The sequence below is a fragment of the Diceros bicornis genome, chromosome 19 (genome assembly GCF_020826845.1).
Source record: "Diceros bicornis minor isolate mBicDic1 chromosome 19, mDicBic1.mat.cur, whole genome shotgun sequence".
Lineage (NCBI taxonomy): Eukaryota > Metazoa > Chordata > Mammalia > Perissodactyla > Rhinocerotidae > Diceros > Diceros bicornis.
The window spans coordinates 23,805,327-23,824,746 of NC_080758.1; the positions used below are offsets into that span (position 1 = coordinate 23,805,327).

At 43.2% G+C, this 19,420-nt stretch overlaps 1 protein-coding gene and 1 non-coding gene across 2 annotated transcripts in view; both read right to left on the minus strand.

The window, feature by feature from the left end:
- Window positions 1-371: 371 nt before the first annotated feature.
- Window positions 372-19,420, minus strand: part of CNBD2 (cyclic nucleotide binding domain containing 2) — a 43,083-nt gene continuing 24,034 nt past the window's right edge. Inside the window, exons 9-12 of the mRNA XM_058562128.1 lie at window positions 16,458-16,635; window positions 14,392-14,512; window positions 6,053-6,216; window positions 372-690 (exon numbers count right to left, since the gene is read on the minus strand). Coding sequence (XP_058418111.1) covers window positions 372-690; window positions 6,053-6,216; window positions 14,392-14,512; window positions 16,458-16,635 — 782 coding nt within the window. The remainder of the gene's footprint in view (window positions 691-6,052; window positions 6,217-14,391; window positions 14,513-16,457; window positions 16,636-19,420) is intronic.
- Window positions 13,513-13,619, minus strand: LOC131418793 (U6 spliceosomal RNA). The gene has a single exon (XR_009223032.1). It is a non-coding gene; the product is annotated as a U6 spliceosomal RNA (small nuclear RNA).

Genomic DNA, 19,420 nt, shown 5'->3' on the forward strand with positions numbered 1-19,420 from the left:
TTCCCTGTTGCCTCCCCAGTCCTTTGCTATACTCCTTTAGATAACCCCGTCTAGCCTTGGAAGGCACTTGAGTTTGCAACCCCAGTCTTGCTCACTTTGATCTGAGCCCCTCTGTGCCTCCCCTCCATCTCGTCAGAGAAGACTCTCCCACCCTGAGACCATCCCCAGTGATTAACCTATCCACACCCAGCCTTCTGACCAGCCACTCACTCAGCCCTAGAAGTGTCAAGGGAGACAGTGACCCAGCTGTTGACCCCAAACAGCTCTCTGGACCCACAGCTCAACCCCCAGAAGTCCCCACTCCAAGCCTCACAACTCCCATGGCAGTCATTCAGGAAACATGGTGGCCAACCCAACATCCTTTATTGGTTCTAAACAAGGACCCCCGCATTCTTATACTGAGGCATGAGTTCTTGGATTTTGTATCGGGGTGCTGTGATGGCTTGGACAATCCTCAATGGGGGAAAGTATTTCTGGGGTGCCATAAAAATGGGATAATTAGGTTTAGTCTTTTTGTTGAAGCTACACAAATCCAACCTCAGAGACTTGGGGTTGAAGATCCCTTTCTTCTTGGGCCGGATTGGGGTGAATGGTGGATGTTGGCGCGACTCCACCAGCAGCCGCACCAGGTCCTTCCGAAAGATATTCCAGCTGTTCTCCTTGAGGAACTTCTGGCACATATCTTCATCGCTGAAGGTAAGGCACAGATGCTGTGGTTCCCACACCAGCTCCTCCCTGTCCCCCTGACCATCCAGTCTTGCTGTCTGCCACTGTTTCCAATCCCTAATGTGCTCCATCGCACCTCTGTGCCTTTTCCTAGACTCTTCTCTCTGCCTCCTTTACCTTTCCACACTTCCTTCCCCTCAACTTGCATGCTCCATGCAGTGGCCATGAGGCACGTGTGGCTACTGAGTACCTAAAGTGTGGCCAGTCTGAATTAGAGATGTGTTGTGAGTATAAAATACACACCAGATTTCAAAGACTTAGAACAAAAAAAGAATGTAGAGTATCTCATTAATACTTTTTATGTTGATTATATGTTGAAATGAAATATTTTAGATATACTGAATTCGATAAAATATATTATTAAAATTAATTTCACCCATTTCTTTTTACTTCTTATAACGTGGTTACCAAAAATTTTAAATTACATATGTGACCGTTAGCCATCAGGGAAATGTAAAGCAAAGCCACAAGGAGATACCACTGATGCTCACTAGGATGGCTGTAATTAAAAAGACAGATAATAATTAAATGTTGATGAGGATGTGGAGATATTGGAACAAGGGTTCCAATACACTGCTGGTGGGAATGTAAACTGGTGCAGCCACTTTGGGAAACAGTCTGGCAGTTCCTCAAAAGGTTCAACAGAGTTAACTTATGACCCGGCAATGTCACTCCTAGGAATACACCCAAGAGAAATAAAAACATATGTCCACACAAAAACTTGCACAGGAATGTTCACAGCAGCGTTATTCATAATAGCCAAAAAGTGGAAACAACCCAAATGTCCATCAACTGATGAATGGATAAAGTGTGGTATATACATGCAATGGAATGTTCTTTGACAATAAAAATGAATGAAGTGCTGATACATGCTACAACATGGATGAACCTTAAAAACATTATGCTAAGAAGCCAGTCACAAAAGACCACATATTGTATGATACCATTTATATGAAATGTCCAGAACAGGCAAATCTGCAGAGACAGAAAGCACATTGGTAGGTGCCTTGGAGTGGTCTTGGTGCCCTGGCTCTACTCTGCCCCCTTCTCTCATAGCACGTGAGGGTGGGGAATATGGGGGAGGGTGGAATGGGCTCAGTACTTATTGGCTTGTTTCCTCCTGAGACCACAGTAAGGAAAGGGCATGTTCAACTTCCATTAACTCACCTGTACTCTCACCTAAGGAGGCAAGCCTAATAAATCACCAATAAATTAGAACAGACTTCTAGCTAGATTATATTAACCAGGATAGAGTCAACTTTGATCCAGAGAGATCAACTTAATAAAAAACCCAGAGGTCAGAATGGGCCACAAGTTAGTCCTGTTGGTCTCAGTGGTGCGCCAAAACCAGCTCCTACCAGCTCACAAGAGCTAATTATGTACATCTCTTCTCAGTTCCATGTTCAGTGACATAAGGTTGGTAGCTTGAAATTGGCCATGGTGGGAGTATGTGCACCACAGAAATTGGCAAACACTTCAAATCAAGATTACCTCACACCTCCTGGAGAGTTGATTGTTAAACATTCACCAGCACACCACAGAATAGTCTCCATTTAAAAAGTTCCATTAACTTCCAATTTCTTACACAATAAATAACATCATCTAACTCTGACTTAGCACTTACCATGTGCCAAGCACTCAACATTTGTTAACTCATTTAATCCTCACAACCACCCCATTTAACGAACATGGAAATCAGGGCTCAAAATGGCTAAGAGACTCACCAACACCTATGAAAGGGCAAGCATGTGATTACAAATTCTTAAAGGATTTTTTTTCTTTTTTTGGACTCAAGAGTCTAAGCTAAGACAAACAAGATTCCATGTCACCTCCTGATGCTGATGGTCATATTGATTTCTAGTCTACTCTTTCACTAAACGGGGTAGCTCCTCTGAAGGCCTCAGCTTCCTACAGGGGCTCAGTTCTAGTCCCGGCCTCACTTGAACTGAAAATTTCCTCTGTCCCTGCAGGCTATAAAACTTCAGCCCCCGCTGCCCTTAACCCCCACCCCCACCCCACTCCCACCCCACTCCCACCCCACTCCCACCCCACTCCGCTGGGCAATCCCAGCACCAGATCACATTCTGTGCTTTGGTTTTTAGGCTCCTCTTCATTTTGGCCCCTGGAGATTTCCCTTCTTTCTTGTGAACTCAGTATTCATCACATTCTACATGGCACTCCTTGTGTTTGATAGGGAGAGAGGTTTCAGGTTTCTAGCCCATGGCATTCACAGGACACGTGTCTCAGGATGTCACATCCCCTTTCCTGGGCCTCACAGTCCTCAATTAAAACATGGAGGATTTGAGCTAGATAATGGATATGTTTTCTGCCTGTTTTAGCAGTCTAGAAAACCATGAGTTCAACAATTAATGAATAAGCCAGAATTCTATCTGTCAGCATTATAGATGATTGCAGCAAAGTGCTGACTGGGCAGCACAGAGGCTGAGTGCCCAAACAGCTGCCCCCCTCGGGTCTACCCAGACCTTTTCTGAATTTCAATTCAACAGACACTGACTGATACCCATCATGTGCCAGGCGTTATGCAAGGAGCTAAGGCTCCTTAAATCCTTTTTTGAGTAGGTGGTTCTAAATAGCCATTTTCTCTATTGGTAGCACACAGGATTCAGGGAATTGTGGCATCTTTGAACTGCATGGAACTACTAGTGTTTCCCAACTTGTTTTCTCACAAAACTGCCCCAATTTCGGCCATATCTACATATCATTTGTTCTTTAATTTACTAATGAATTTTCTTAAATCCACTTAGTTTCTTTTACTTAAGTATTTACTTTGGCTTTATTCTAAGCAAGAAGATCTGTCAGATCATGGGTTTAGTAAGCTTGTCATGTTGTTTTTTTAATTCACACTAGAATAAATACATAGCTGGTAAAACTAAAAATGTCTATCTATACACCACCTAAAATCACCTTGTAAACCTTCTGTGAATATGTCCCACACTTTGGGAAACACTGATCTAGTCTAAATTCCTTATTTTGCAGATTGGAGTCTGAAGCCTAGAGGAGGGAAAACGATTCGTCCAAGGTCGTACAGATCCACGTCAAATTCTTTCATGTGCTTATTGGTGATGGTAACTCCACAGATCTGCCTGCCTGCACACCCCCTCTTTCTCTACCACTGGAATCACTTGCCTCCTACACCTGCCAGCAAAACCATGTCTGAATCACAGAATCACCACAAGAAAAGAAAAACGGGGGAGGATGCAAAATTGTATAATCAGTATGATCTCCATTATGAAACTTTATGTGCCTGAATGATAAATGCATATTTGGCACATATCCATGCAGTAAAAAAATACTAAAGGGAAATACACAAAATGTTAATTTGGGATTGTTGGAGGAGTTGCAAACAGTTCCAGTTTTTGCCTTTTTAAATGTTTAGCATTTTCCGGTTTTCTGCAATGTGAATACTCCATTCATTCAATCATTCATCATTCATGGAGCACCTACTGTGTGCTGGGTATTGTACAGGTGCTAGAGATGAAAGGGGATAAAGCCCAATCCCTGCCTTCATGAAGCAATTAATCAAGGGGTGGGGAAGGAACTGTACAAACTACACAGCGCCAAACAGCTCTAATACCACGGAGTGTGGTCAATGATAGAGCCGTGCAGAGAGTATTGAGTGTACAGAAAAGTGTATTTATCCCAACCTGGGGTCAGTCAGGGAAGGTTTTCTGGAGACGATGAATCTTAAAGAATAAGCAGGAATTTATCAGAAAAAAAAAAAGAGGGCAGGATTGGGGGGCGGCACTTGAGGCAGAAGGGCCAGCACTGGCAAAGGCAAGTACACGCAGGGTCCAGGAGGCTATCTGCCGGGGTTGCTGGAGTGAGTCAGATGTGGCAGGAGGTGCTGCAGGGGAGTTGAGGAGTCAGACTATGAAGGGCCACTGGCGTGGCGTTCAGTCTGCACTTTATCCTACAGGCAGTGAGATACCACTGAAAGGCTTTAAACAGGAGTTTAACACTGCCAGATTTGGGTTTTAGCCAGAGCACAGTGTGCAGAAAGGATTTGGCAGGCAAGGAGGCTGAGGTTGGGGGACCAGTGGAAAAACTGTTGCAGGAATCTAGGCTAGGGGTCCCAAAGTGGGGGTGGGGGGGCATATCACCCAGGGAGGTGAATAAGATCCACCGAGTGTGTGAAGAAAACAGTAGGACTTCATTTATATTCATCTTTGTCTTATTCTTTCTAAAGATCTATTTTTGTATGTTTATAATGTAATATATCATATGATATATTAGTACAGTAATATATGGATATAACAAATAATATATTAATTAACATGTTATTTATATTACATATATATTCTAGGGGGTATACACTCAACACTTATTAGTAACAGGAGTGTGAGATCAAAACAATTTTGCGACCACTGGTCAAGGCAGTAAATTAATTTTTACATAAAAAATAAAGTTTTTTCTTCACATTATAAAAGTATTCACTCTGGAAAATTTGGAAACTACGGAAAAGTAAAAAGAAATCCTTTTATCGACTCTTTCAAGATAGATACTTATTTTTAAAAATTATAAAAGTAATATATCATCATTACCAAAAATTTGGAGAATAAAGGAAAAAAAACCTACTTGGAATGTCACTACCCTGACAACAACTTTTAAAAAGCATATCTTTTCTCTCTCATTATAAAAGCAATGCGTGCTCATTGCAAAAACAAACATGAGAGGAATATATAACTGGAAAATCCCTTTTAGTCCTACCTTTCAATGAGAATGACTATTACAAATTTGGTAATATCACAGCTATTATCATTTTTGCTTATTTCCGTCCAGATTTTTCTCATCTTTTACAAAGTTATAGTCATAGTATATATACAATTTTGTACCTTGTCCTTTTCATTATGATTATATCACCCATTTTACCCTCCTCCTATAAAGCCATTAAATTTAGGATTTTTTAATAAAACAGTTAAGTTCTATCAAGGGAATGTACCACAATTTTCTAAATCATCCCTTAGTGTGACACATGTGGGTGGCGGTGGTTGTCTTTCTCTCTATTATGGATATGGCTGCTATGAACATCTTAATGCATGTAGCTTTCCCTATAATTTAGTTATATAAAGATAAATTCACAGGTGGATCATTGCTTCAAAGGGTAGGAACACGTTTATGGCCCTTGAAACATAATGCTAAAGTTATTATCAAAAGGATTGAGCCAATTTAGAGTGTACCACCAACTGCCAGTTTCATTCCACCCTTGTCAGCCTTAGGTATTATCATTTTTTTTCTTTTACTAAAATAACAGGTGAAAAATTGTTCATTTGATCTGGTGGGATGTACACACATATCCAGAACTAACCTGGGGTACTTGATATTGAACTTGGACAACTTTTCTACTACCTCGCTGTCAATCAGCTCACAGAAACTTTCCTTCCTCATCCGTATCACCTCAGCTCCCAGGCTCGCGAGGATCAAGGGCCGCATGTCATGTTGCTTCTCAGGGAGGAGGATCTGGTGAAGGCCCTAGAGAAAATAAGTTCCAGAAAGTCCAACCTCAGAGACCATCCACTTTACTAGCAGATTTTCTAGATGGAAAAAAAAATGAGGTTCCAATCAGGAGGTGAATCTATCTGGGCTCATTCAGCAAGTGATGGGGAGAAGTCCAGGGCTCCTTTTGCTACATGACATGGAAGTCTTCCAATTCCTTGAGTTAGAAGAGCCCTTCAGGCACTTCTAACTCCCAGCTCCACGCACCTGGCTCTCCAAGACTCGCACTCACACAGTCGCTCTCCAGGGGACGGCATTTGACAAGTTTTCCCCAATGTCCAATCTCATCTCTTCTTTGTGCCAAGTAAACCATTTTTTCCCCTTACAACTAGGACAAAAATCAAACAGCTAGTCCTCCTCTTCTAGATCTTTTCTTTTGCGGCCACCCACCCTTCCCCATCCTTTTCTGTAGGTCTTTGCTCATAAATACATGTCCCCCCTGCGCCTGTTCTTTCTCCATCCCTCCCAGCCTTTGGGGACCACTGGCCTCCTCTCTGCAGCTCCTGTTGCTCCTCTGGCTCCCTGGCATGGATTCCTATTTGCTTATATCTGGAAGGGAGATGGAGATCAACAGGCATACCTGCTTGTTTTACAGACAGTGTAACCCACTTTTGTTTTTTTCCCCCCAAAGCCCCAGTAGATAGTTGTATGTCATAGTTGCACAGCCTTCTAGTTGCTGTATGTGGGACACGGCCTCAGCATGGCCGGAGAAGCGGTGCGTCCGTGCGCGCCTGGGATCCGAACCCGGGCCGCCAGTAGCGGAGCTCACGCACTTAACCACTAAGCCACAGGGCCAGCCCCGTAACCCGCTTTTTAAGGAGACATTCTGAGATGGGGCAAAGCTGGGACTAGAACTAATGTTGCCTAACTTCCAATCTAGTGCTCACTCTTCAGCCTCTCAGCCGTTAATTAAGACTCAGGCAAGGAGGGCAGGGGAGGTCAGTGGCCCCAGAGCCTACAATGCCCAGCTGTCTTGGGCTTAAGAAGAAAGGGGGCCACAAACCAAGAGGTCTGCTCCATGGAGGCCACGTGGGATGGGGAATAATCCTGGCTTCAGGAGGAAGATCCAAATGTTTACTTATATGACTTTGGCAAGTTGTACCTCTCTGGGCCATTGTTTGCTCACCTGTGAAACGGGGGTGAGAATACCTGCCCCACATGTCTCCAAAGGATTCTGAATTCAACAGGAGATGTGAAGTGGGATTTGGAACAGCGCCCCCCAACGCCATTTGGGTTCCAGACCTTGAAGTATGACCAACTGCAAACTCTTCGGTGCCCTGGGCCCTGGCCTTGTCTCTCCTTGTAAGACTGGAATGGAGATGTGTTATCTTTCTTATGATGCTGTTGAAGGTCCAAACAAGATGGTGTGTGAGAGGACCCTCTCGGAGACTTGAAGCATCTCACACATCAGTCATGCTCAGTGTAGTGGGCATGAAGGCCCTTCTAACCAGTGCCAGGTCTTGCAAAGAAACCAGAATGGCTGCCCTTTAGCCAGCTCCTACTGTATGGCAGAAATATGTATATATATAAATGTGTATATACAAATATGTATATACATATACATATATATATATATAAATTTAACCCCTCGCAATGACCCTAGGATTTAGGGATTATCATCCTCAGATGTGGAAAATGAGGTTTAGAAAAGGAAATTTACTTGTCAAAGGTCATGTATCTTATCATTAAAATAACAATGATAATACTAACAATGATGATGATATGATGATGGTGATGATGGTTCCAGCTAACGTTTACTGAGCATTCACTGAATTCCAGCGCCTCTTGTAGCTTTCGTATATATTAACTCCTGCAACCCTCACAATAACCCCATGAGGTGGGTCCTACTGTTATCCTCATTTTACAGAGGATACTGCTGAGGTTAAGAAACGTGTCCAATATCACACAGCATGGAAGCAATAACGCTGTAAAGGATTTGAACCCAGGGGTCTGTCTTCAGAGTCCATGCTTTTAACTACACAATGAGGAAACTGAGGCACAAAGAGGTTAAGTAACTTGCCCAAGGTAACCAGACAGACAGTGGTGGAGCCAGGATTTGAACCCAGTGATCTGTTCAGGACTTCACGGAGGGCATCGCTGTCAGCAGGCATTCTTATCCACCTCCAGTCCACTCCTCACACACCAGCTGGAGTCCTCTGCCTACACCCTTCAGAAGCTTCCCAAAGCACACAGGATAAAATAAAACTCCTCACTGTGGCCACAAGGCCTGGGCTATCTCCCACTGTCCGGCTCTCCAGCCTGGCCTCATGCCACCCTCTGCCTTGTTCACTCTGTTCCGGCTGTGCTGCCCTCCATTCCAGTCCCCTCAACATGCCAAGCTCCTTCTAGCCTCAGGCTTTGACATTACTGTTCCTCTGTGTGGCATACTCTTCCCCCCATGTTGTCCACAGCTTGTTCTTTTTGTCATTCAGGCCTCAGCTTAAACATCCCCTCCTCAGAGCAGTCCACCTCGACCACCCTGTTTAAGAAGCCTGCCCCCCAACCCAGCTTCCTATTCCATTCCTAAGAGCAATTTGCAACTTTCTAGGTGTTTGCAAATTTATCTGTTTATTGTCTGTCCCCAGACTAGATTGTAAGCCCCATGAGGGCATGAATAATGTCAGTTTACTCCCCTACACTGGCACCTTGTGCCATGCTTGGAACATGGTAGATGCTCAGAAAATATCTGCTGAATGAATGCTCAAATGGAGTCACAGAACATTAGGGTTGGCTGCTCACCCAGGTGAATTTTCTGATGAGAACACAGATTCAGAGAGGTAAAGTGATTTTCCCAAGGCCACACAGCTGGCTAATTAGAAGCAAAAAAATGAGTACAATACCCCTCACACCCCCCATCTGTCATCTTCCTTCTGCCCCGCCCATGGCTCTGGCCTGCCCAGTCTTGACCATCTCTGAGGCTTCAGCCTGCCTGTTCCCTGGAGAAGCTGATTTCCCTATACCTCCTGGCTCAAAACATGGGTCTCTACTCCAGGCCCCAACCTCTGCTGTTTCCAGGGCTGACCTAGCTTCACACTCCTGCTCCCAAGAAATGTGATCTCCTACCTACTGGTGGGTGAATACAGTCACAGCTGTTACCATTCATTCTCCTAATGAAGCCAGGGCCTTGAAAGCAGGGACGACAGAGGATTACCAAAGGCATCATGGAGACATCCACAGGCATTTTCTTCAAAGGGGTCACGTTAACAAATATTTGTGGGAGGCCTTCTATGCGTCGGGCCCTGTGTGGTGCAGGAGGCAGTCTGGTCCTTGCTCTGAGCCCCCACCCAAAGCCTTCCAGGACTTCCTGGAGAATCAAGTCCAAGGCCCCTCTTCCAGCATTGCAGGCCCTCTACAGCACAGACTGTTGTTCTCGTTCCATCTTACACAGCCTCCCACTCCTGTCACCATCTACCGAACTGGCCAATGCCTTTCTGCCCTCTGGTGCCTCCATTCCACCCAGTGTGCCAAGCGACCCCAGCTCTGCTGCCTTGTAATGAGTGAGGCTGCATTCATGGACGGTGCCTGGCCTCAGGCGCCCTGTGTTCAGTTCTGGGCACCTCACTCTGAAACACTGACAAACTGCAGTGAAGTGGACAGTGAGAAGGCTGGAAACCACGTCACATGAAGACTTTCTGAAGGAACAGAGGATGTTTTGCCTGACTAAGAAAATAACTCACGGGGCATTGGCACTGTGCCTGGCTCCATAAATGTTGAATGAAAAACAAAACAGGGCCAGCCGCAGTGTCCTAGTGGTTAAGTTTGGCGCACTCCACTTTGGTGGCCCGGCTTTGGTTCCCAGGCATGGAGCTACACCACTGTTTGTTAGCAGCTATGCTGTGGCAGTGGCTCACATAAAAAAAGGGAAAAAAGAGTAAGACTGGCAACAGATGTTAGCTCAGGGCGAATCTTCCTCAGCAAAACAAAATAAAACCCCAGCATTCTTTACATATCTAAGGGGACATCACCTGGCAAGGAAGCTGATTTCTTCTGTTTTGTTCTTGAGACGTGAGGTAGGGTGAGGGGAAGAGCTCACCCAACAAAGTTGCAGAAGGCAGAGTTTTACTGAACAAAAGGAAGAGCTTCCTACGAACTCAAAAATATTCAATCAGTCGTGACGGAGGGCAGTGCTAAGGGCTGGGGCTTCCAGACAGTACTGGGCTGACCTTCCTGACTCTGAAGACACATGATAAATAAATGAAAAACAATAGGATATAGTGGAGGATATGAGGAAGCATTTGGTTTAAAACTAATTCGGCCTGACCTGGTTTTTCCAAAAGGGCCTGATGTGGCCTGTTGAGCATGCATTGTATATCTGCTTTAGACATTTACAATGTCCCAAAGACAAGAATGATGCCCTTAAAGATAGTGATACCAGCTCAACACAAGGTTGACATAAGGGAAGCCATATTGTAGAAAAGAAACCCTATTGTAACTTTGAATGACCTCTGATTAACTAACCCAGACATGCTCTGTAGATTTTATGGCCCCCCTCAGCTGCTATAAGTTGATAACTTTGTTCTCTTGAGTTCCTTAGGAATGTGATGACTCCGGGTCAGAGAGTCTATGCTGACAGCCATCATCAATGACAACTGAAAGATCAGGGTATAGGGCGTTGCTCTGGTCTCTGAGGCATAGCCAGTAAAACAAAAGACTATCAGGAGCTAAGAACAGATGAATGCCTCCACCCTGAGACTAGATATTTGTCTCCACCCAGGGGTCAGATGGATGCCCCCACTCAGACCAGATGTCTCCGCCACCTGGAGACCGCCCCCTATATAACTGGCCTGTAGTCTTTGTTCTGTAAGATGGTTCTTTTGGACATTAGTCAGCCATATTCCCCCTTGCTAGCAAGCTGTAATAAACTGCCCTTTCTCTGCCACAATCTTGCCTCTTGATGATTGGCTTTTGTCTTACGGCAAGCAGATCATGCCCTGATACACTCCTGTATCAGCATTTCCTTAAGGATAAGCATCTCTTCCTGGAAACTAAGGATTAATTACCGACCTGCTGTGCTTACCTCGTGACCACTGACCTGCTGACCACTGACCTGCTGAGCCAGCTAAGCATCTCATAACAGTAGTAAAAGTGATATTCCTGTTATATGTGATGTATGCTCTTTGTTCCAAGAAGGTATATAACCACTCTGTACACCCCACTTCTTTGGTGCCTCTCCTTCCTTGGGGAAGAAAGGCCCTGGGCTATCGTCCTCAGACCTGGCACATAATGAACTCACTCCAATTTTGATTTGATTTATAGATTGATTATGGATTATTTGCGTCAACACATACAGTCCAGCGGAGCAAGAGCATTAACAGCCCACCACAACATGGGGTGAGAGCGGCATGAAGAGCACGCTGGAGATGCCATAACTGAGGAACAGTGGAAAGGGCATGGTGAGGGAGCAGCTTCCTGGACTATGATGACCACACATGGGACTAGGATGAGCACACACAGGACTAGGATGATCACACACAGGGCTTCAGAAGACAGCTCCTCCCCAGACAGACTGAGGCCCATTGCCACTCACCAGAAAGCCCTCATACCCTCACCCAGCTCCCACAATGATCAACTCATAGCCAAACTTGTTTCACTCATACATCCCCCTCCACTATTGGATAATTATATTTTTTAATAGACTTCATTTTTTAGAACAGTTTTAGACTTACAGAAAGATTGAGAAAATAGTACAGAGTTCCCTTATACCCCTCCATCCAGTTTCCCGTCATAAATATCTTATATTAGTATGATACTTTTGTTACAAATGCCCCACGCTCATCTTGTATATTTCCTGCCATAGTCCTAGAATCAATTATTTTCCAAGCAGCCCTTGTTCCTTTATTGGAGAATGGTATTAGAAACCAAGATCTAGGTGCTAGGTGTGCTAATTGCTACTGGGGTATCATTTCTTTTAGCACCTGTCAGCTGACAAAGCAAAAGATATATACGGGGGCCAGCCCAGTGGCGTAGTGGTTAAGCGCGCACTCTCCGTTTCGGCGGCCTGGGGTTCACCGGTTCAGATCCTGGGCACGCACCAATGCACCGCTTGTCAAGCCATGCTGTGGTGGCATCCCATATAAAGCAGAGGAAGATGGGCATAGATGTTAGCCCAGGTCCAATCTTCCTTAGCAAAAAGAGGAGGATTGGCATCGGATGTTAGCTCAGGGCTAATCTTCCTCACACACAAAAAAGATATATACATGTATATAAATATTTCTATATGTAACCATGTCTATCTATATTAAGCTAAACATAAGTTCGTACTGATGTCTTCAACTCTAATCCATTATCACATGAATCATTCTAGCCTTCTCCCCTTGCTTATCTATAAATTTCCACTCCAATAGTGAGAAATTTCGTTCCTACCATCTGCCATTCACTTAATTGATCCATTTCAGTATATATGTATAGCAGTATCAGAACTGTTAATCCATACACCCATGGGAAACAACTTTATCAACTAGAATACAATGCTCATGTGTAGTTCCTTTTGCTTTTAGTCTTATAGACTCCACTCATCTCCAAAGATACTTAGGTCAGAACCTTTTTCTCCCAACCTCTTCATTGAGGTTGTTTCATACATTGTAATATCATTAGATCCTCTTGTGATAGTCTGCATTCCTTCCTGGGATCCTCCAACTTCCTAAATAATTTTTTTCGTTTTTGCAAACTGCATACATTAAGGTTCACTCTTTGTGCTGTCAAGTTCTATGGGTTTTGACAAATGCTTAATGTTTTGTATCCACCATTACGGTATCATACAAAATAATTTTCCTGCCCTAAAAATCCTCTGTGATTTAGCTATTCAACCCTCTCCCTGAACTCCAAACCTCTGGTGATCACTGACCATTTTACTATCACCATATTTTTGCCTTTTCCTGAATGTCATACAATTGGAATCATACAATTCTTAACCTTTTCAGATTGGCTTCTTTCACTTATAAATATTCATTTAAGGTTCCTCCATGTCTTTTCATGGCTTGCTAACTCATTTCTTTTTATTGCTTAATAATATTTAATTATATGGATTTAACACTGTTTATATTCACCTTTCCGTATAAATTTTAGCATAAGTTTGTCAATAACTACAAAATAACTTGCTAGGATTTTGATTGAGATTGCACAGAATCTATACATCAAGTTGGGAAGAACTGACATGTTAACAATATTGAGTCTTCCAATTCATGAACATAGAATATTTCTCCATTTATTTAAATCTTCTTTGAATTCTTTCATTATGTTACATAGTTTTCTGCATATAGATCTGAACATATTTTGTTATATTTATCCTTCACGAATTTGCGTGTCATCCTTGCGCAGGGGCCATGCTAATCTTCTCTGTATCGTTGCAATTTTAGTATATGTGCTGCCGAAGCGAGCACTATATTTATCCTAAGTATTTCATTTTTTGCTGCCATTGTAAATGGCATCATGTTTTTAATTTCAAATTCCAATTGTTCATTGCCTTGTCCCTCTGACCCTGCTGTAATCATATATTAGATTCAGGAGTTTTTAATTTTATGTTTATTTTTTTAATGAAGGATTCCCCCCCCCCAAGCCCCAGTAGATAGTTGTATGTCATAGCTGCACACCCTTCTAGTTGCTGTATGTGGGACACGGCCTCAGCATGTCCGGAGAAGCAGTGCGTCAGTGCGCGCCCGGGATACGAACCCGGGCCACCAGCAGCGGAGCGTGCGCACTCAACTGCTAAGCCACGGGGCTGGCCCGTGGAGTTTTTATTTTTAAAGATGACAATCATGTCATCTTTAAAGACAGCTTTATTTCTTTCTTTGCAATCTGTATACATTTTATTTCCTTTGCTTGTCTTAGTGCACTAGCTAGGACTTCCAGTACAATGTTGAATAGGAGTGGTGAGAGAGGGCATTCTTGCCTTGTTCCTGAATTATTTTAAAGCAAGTCCCACATGTCATATCATTTATCTGTAAATATTTTGATATGTATCTCCTAAATATAAGGACTCCTAAAAAACATAACCACAATACCATTATCATATCTTAAGAAAACAAGAATATTCCTTACTATCACCAAATACAGAGCGGGATGTTTTTAAAGATTTACTCGCATTACTTAACACTCTCAGCCCACCATGTTACTTATACACTATATCGTGAACAAGGCTCTCTGCACACTTACCACAATTTCTCCTTGCTCCACTGTGTGGATCTTCATGTAGGCCCCCACTGCAGCCTCCTTGGGGAGATCACCATACTTGGTATTGATCATGGAACATTCGATCGAGTGAGGCCACCTGGATCTGAAATTTGACAACTTGTTAAAGAGAACTCATTTGTAACCCAGCCGGTCCATGAGGCCCCCGACAACCAGCCCCCACTCTACTGCATATTGAGATCTCCCCTCCCTCCTCCCAGAAGGTGAGAAAAATGCAAAATCAAGCACTGGGAGAAACTGACTGTTTCAGGAACTGGAGAAGTTTAATAGGGAGGAGACAGAAGAGAAGGAGCTAGGACCGCCTTAAACACCTGAGGCTGTTATGTGGAAGAAGGGGCTGATGATCTCCTGCTACTGAGCTAGGCCTGCGGGGCGAGAAGCCCTGGCTGGCTGACAACATGAGGAAGGAATTTCTAAGTCAGAGCTGTCCGAAAATGGGACAGACTCTCTGACCAAGAGTAAGCTCTGTGCCCCTGGGGACACAGCAGAGGCTGCAGCTCTTCTTGACAGGAGAGCAGAGAAGAGATGCCTTTGTTTGTTTGTTTACAAAGACAGGTTTCCCTGGGCATCCTGTAGACTACTTCGTTCATGCTGGAGTCACTTTTACACGGGCAATCCTGTTGTTCCTTCTTTGGTCTCGGGCTAGGTAGAAGGAAGACATAGGCTATGCTGTCTGGATTACAAGCAGGGAAAAGGTTATTTATCAGCTGAGAATATAGCTGGACTCACCCGACACATAAACCAGGCAGGCTTCCATTCTCACCCCCCGGACATGTACATGAGTGGAACATGCCCACGTGTCCTTTATTTTTCACTTATGAGTCCAACCTGTCCCTTCTCTGTTACTGATTTACAGCAGAGAAACTGTGTCTGTTCCATCTCCACCTTCAGAAAAACTGGAATTGGGATTTCAAGCACTGGATACCTTGGAAAGAATATCCATCAGAGGAAAAAACAACTCAGAAGTCACGGGATGCTCATTATGGAGCCAAGTAGGCTGGAAATGTTAATAGACAAAGGACTTGAGTGAAGTGGCACTTAAGGCAACATGGAGATTGTGACACTGATGCCATTATTAGTATCATTGTGATATTTTTATTTCATATTTAATGGGAGGACAGGGGGTGTTATGCTGCTCTGGGCCCAGCATTGAGCTGCCTCTAGGCTGGTGCCCACTGAGTGTCCTTTTCTCTCTGGGAAAAGCCAAAGTGCATGCATGCACCCTCGTGCATCCACCTTGTTCCTATCGTGAAAATCGTAGCAGATAACTAGACTGAGCACTAACAAGCTGCTCAGGTTTGAATCCTGACTCTGCCACTTCCCACCTGTGTGACCTCAAACAAGTAACTTAATCTCTCTCTGTACCTTGGTTTTCTCACCTGAAAAATGGGAGTGATAATAGTAGTACTTACCTCGTAGGGTTATCGTGAGGATTAAATTAGATAATGCAGTACCAGGCACAGAGTATTCCATAAGTGTGAGCTATAATTATCATTACCTCTCTTAATTACTGCCTGGCAACAACCCCAAGACTTAGATATTATTATCTACAGACAAGGAAAGGAAGTTTTAAAGAGGTCAAGTCCCTTGCCCAGGGAGCTAAAAGAAGTGGGCAAGCCAGGATTTGAACCTGGGTTGAACTGACTCCAAAGTCCAGGCTCTTATCTCCTGCCTCCCTTAAATGGGTAGAATTTTCTGAAGAGGCTCAGAGTCAGAAAGGCTCAATGACACAGAGACAGACTGTCAGAGCCAGAAGATCTGTACTGCCCCTTCTTCCTCAAATAGGTTCCCTGCGAAAGCAAGCAGCTGACCACCTAGAGTGGCCCTGTGAGTGAGGCAGAGAGTGCAGCTCCTGGATACCAAACCGAGGACCTCTTTAGGCTGCCTTCCACACACACCCAACTTTTGGGGTTGAGCTGTGCCTGTTACTGCCACCCCCTCCCTGGCATCCCTGACATTTCGCCCTGTAGGTTATATCCCCCTTTTCAACCAGAATCTGGACTCTTCTATCTGCCAAGAGCTAAGCTTACTTGATCTTTGGGCCCAAGGTCTTTGGGAGACTATTTCCTGAGGTTTTAATCTTCTTACTGAAGCTGGTCTCCTGTTGCTCCCAGGCTTTCTGGAGATGCAGAAGTTTCAGAGAGCTAAAGTCCTGTACAGGGTATGATTTGATCTGGAATTCCTTAAATCTCTCCATAGGAGAAGGTTCTATTAGAGAAAGCATAGGAAAACACATGAATGGGTCTTTGCATATGTGAGGGCTGTGGTGGTGGCGGCTGGAGGTATATCGCAGTCACCTGCCTGACTAGTCTGGTGCATGAGGGAATTAAGAAAAACAGAAAAAACACTGTGGCTTCCATGTATTGTCGCTCTGTGCCAGGCCCTGAGCTAGAGCCTTTAGCTCCATTACATCCAGACAAGTGTCATTGCCCTCATTTAAGAGATAAAATGAGCAGCAGAGAGTTTAAGTCACCCAGGAAAGGGCTGAAGCTTGGATTTGAACTCAAGTCTATCTGATTCAAGGCTCATGTCTTTCCATTAACAGAGCACATTTATCTGGGCTTTCAAATTGGGATTGGGGGCAGGGGCAGCAATAAAAGATAAATGGATGACCAGCCATAGAACCTTGGACGAGTCACATAATCTCTCAGAGCCCAAGTAGGACTAGAGTAAGAATTACAGATAAAGGATGTGCCTAGCACAGGGCCTGGCATATAATAGGCCCTCAATGGAGTTAATAACAAGATCTACAAGAGAATGCTACTCAGAAATAAAAGGAAGTAAACCAACTACTCAAAAACAGTATGCTGAGTGAAAGGAGCCAGACACGAAAGAGGACATACTATATGATTCCATTTATATGAAACCCTAGGAAAGACACATCTAACCAAAGTCCTAGAAAACAGATCAGTGGTTTCCTAGGTTTCCCTAGGTTTCCCAGAGCTACCTAGGGACAGGGGTGAAGGGTAGCTATTGACTGGGAAGAGGCACAGGGAACTTTTTGGGGTGATGGACATGTTCTATAACTTGATTATGGTGGTTATAAAAGATATAAGCTTGTAAAAATTCATTGAACTACACATTTAAAATGTGTGCATTTTATTGTATGAAAATTACACCCCAATAGATCTCCAGTGTTAGAATCAACTAATAAAATTGATGTTAACAGAAATAAATCCAAACTCTACAAGGAGTAGGCCTGGATTAACAGAACACATATAAAAAGCCCCGAGTAAACCTTTTTGGAAGGCTTTTTTGGCAATATCTATCAATATTTTAAAAGTGCATAGCCAGTATGCACCAGATCAACTGCTTGATCTAGTAATTCTAAGAATTTATCCAATATGTTTCCTTGTACAAGTATGCAAAGATATACCAGGAAATTCACCACAGTAAGAGTAATAGTGAAAAACTGGCAATAACCCAAAATATCCGTAAAAGGTCATTGTTTGAATTAATTATGGTATATCCATATAGTAGAATAAAACTCAGCTGTTAAGAAACATAGATCTAGACCATAGAGCTAGACGACTTTGGCTTCCAGCCAAATGGACTAACAGGGACTAGATTTACTCTATCATCTGAAACTACTAAAATACCGGGCTAAATGTACAAAAAAATGGCTTTCAAGATATTGGGCATCAGGCCACGAAGAACAATCATCCCTGCAAGATAGAAAACAAATGGGGTGAGCCCTACTATTGCCCCAGCTTAGTGCCTGGAGATTTTCTGGGCTGTGGTGCAGGAAGGGGGGAGGTGGGCCGTGGTGCTGGTGGAGCCCACCAAACTCCCGGAACTAATGAGACAGAATTGAGAGTCCAGGGAGGACAAGGCAGCTGGTGTGCCCAGAGCAGAGTACCAGAGAGTAGAGAGCTGCACAAAGAAAGGCCTCTGAAGATCAAGACATAATAAATGGAAACACATCCCATGTTCATGGATTGGAACACTTAATATTACTAACATGTCAATACTACCCAAAGCGAGCTACAGATTCAACATAGTTCCTATTAAAATCCCAATGGCTTTTTTGCAGAGATAGAAAACACATCCTAAAATTCATATGGAATCTCAAGGGGCCCCAAATAGCCAAAACAATCTTGAAAAAGAACAAAGCTGGAGGACTCACACTTTCTAATTTCAAAACTTCCTACAAAGCTACAGTAATCAAAGAGTGTAGTATTGGCATAAAGACAGACATATAGGCCAATGGAATAGAATAAACAGCCCAGCATATATGGTCATAGCATATATGGTCAAATGATTTTTCACAAGAGTGCCAAGACCATTCAATGGGGAAAGAACAGTCTTTTCAACAAATGGTGCTGGGAAAACTGGACATCCACAAGCAAAAGAATAAATTTGGACCCTTACCTAATACCATACGCAAAAATTAACTCAAAATCGATCAAAGACGTAAATGTAAGACCTAAAACTATAAAACTGTTAGAAGAAAACATAGGGCAAAAGCTTCACGACATTGGATTTGGCAATGATTTCTTGAATATATACCGAAGGCACAGGCAACAAGAGAAAAAATAGACAAATTGGACTTCATGAAAATTAAAAAAATTTGTGCATCAAAAGACAATATCAACAAAGTAAAAAGGCAACCCACAGACTAGGAAAAAATATTTGCAGATCATATATCTGATATGGGATTAACAACCAGAAAATATAGATAACTCCTAAAACTTAATAAAAAACCAAACAACTAGATTTAAAAATGGGCAAAGGACTTACATAGACTTTTCTCCAAAGATATACCAATGGCCAATAAGCACATAAAAAGATGCTTAACATCACTAATCATTAGGGAAATGCAAATCAAAACTACAATAAGATACCACCTCATATCCATTAGAATGGATACCATTTAAAAAAAAACAAAACAGAAAATAATAAATGTTGCTGAGGATGTGGAGAAATTGCAAGCCCTGTGCACTATTGGTGGGAATGTAAAATGGGATAGCAGCTGTGGAAAGCAGTATGGCAA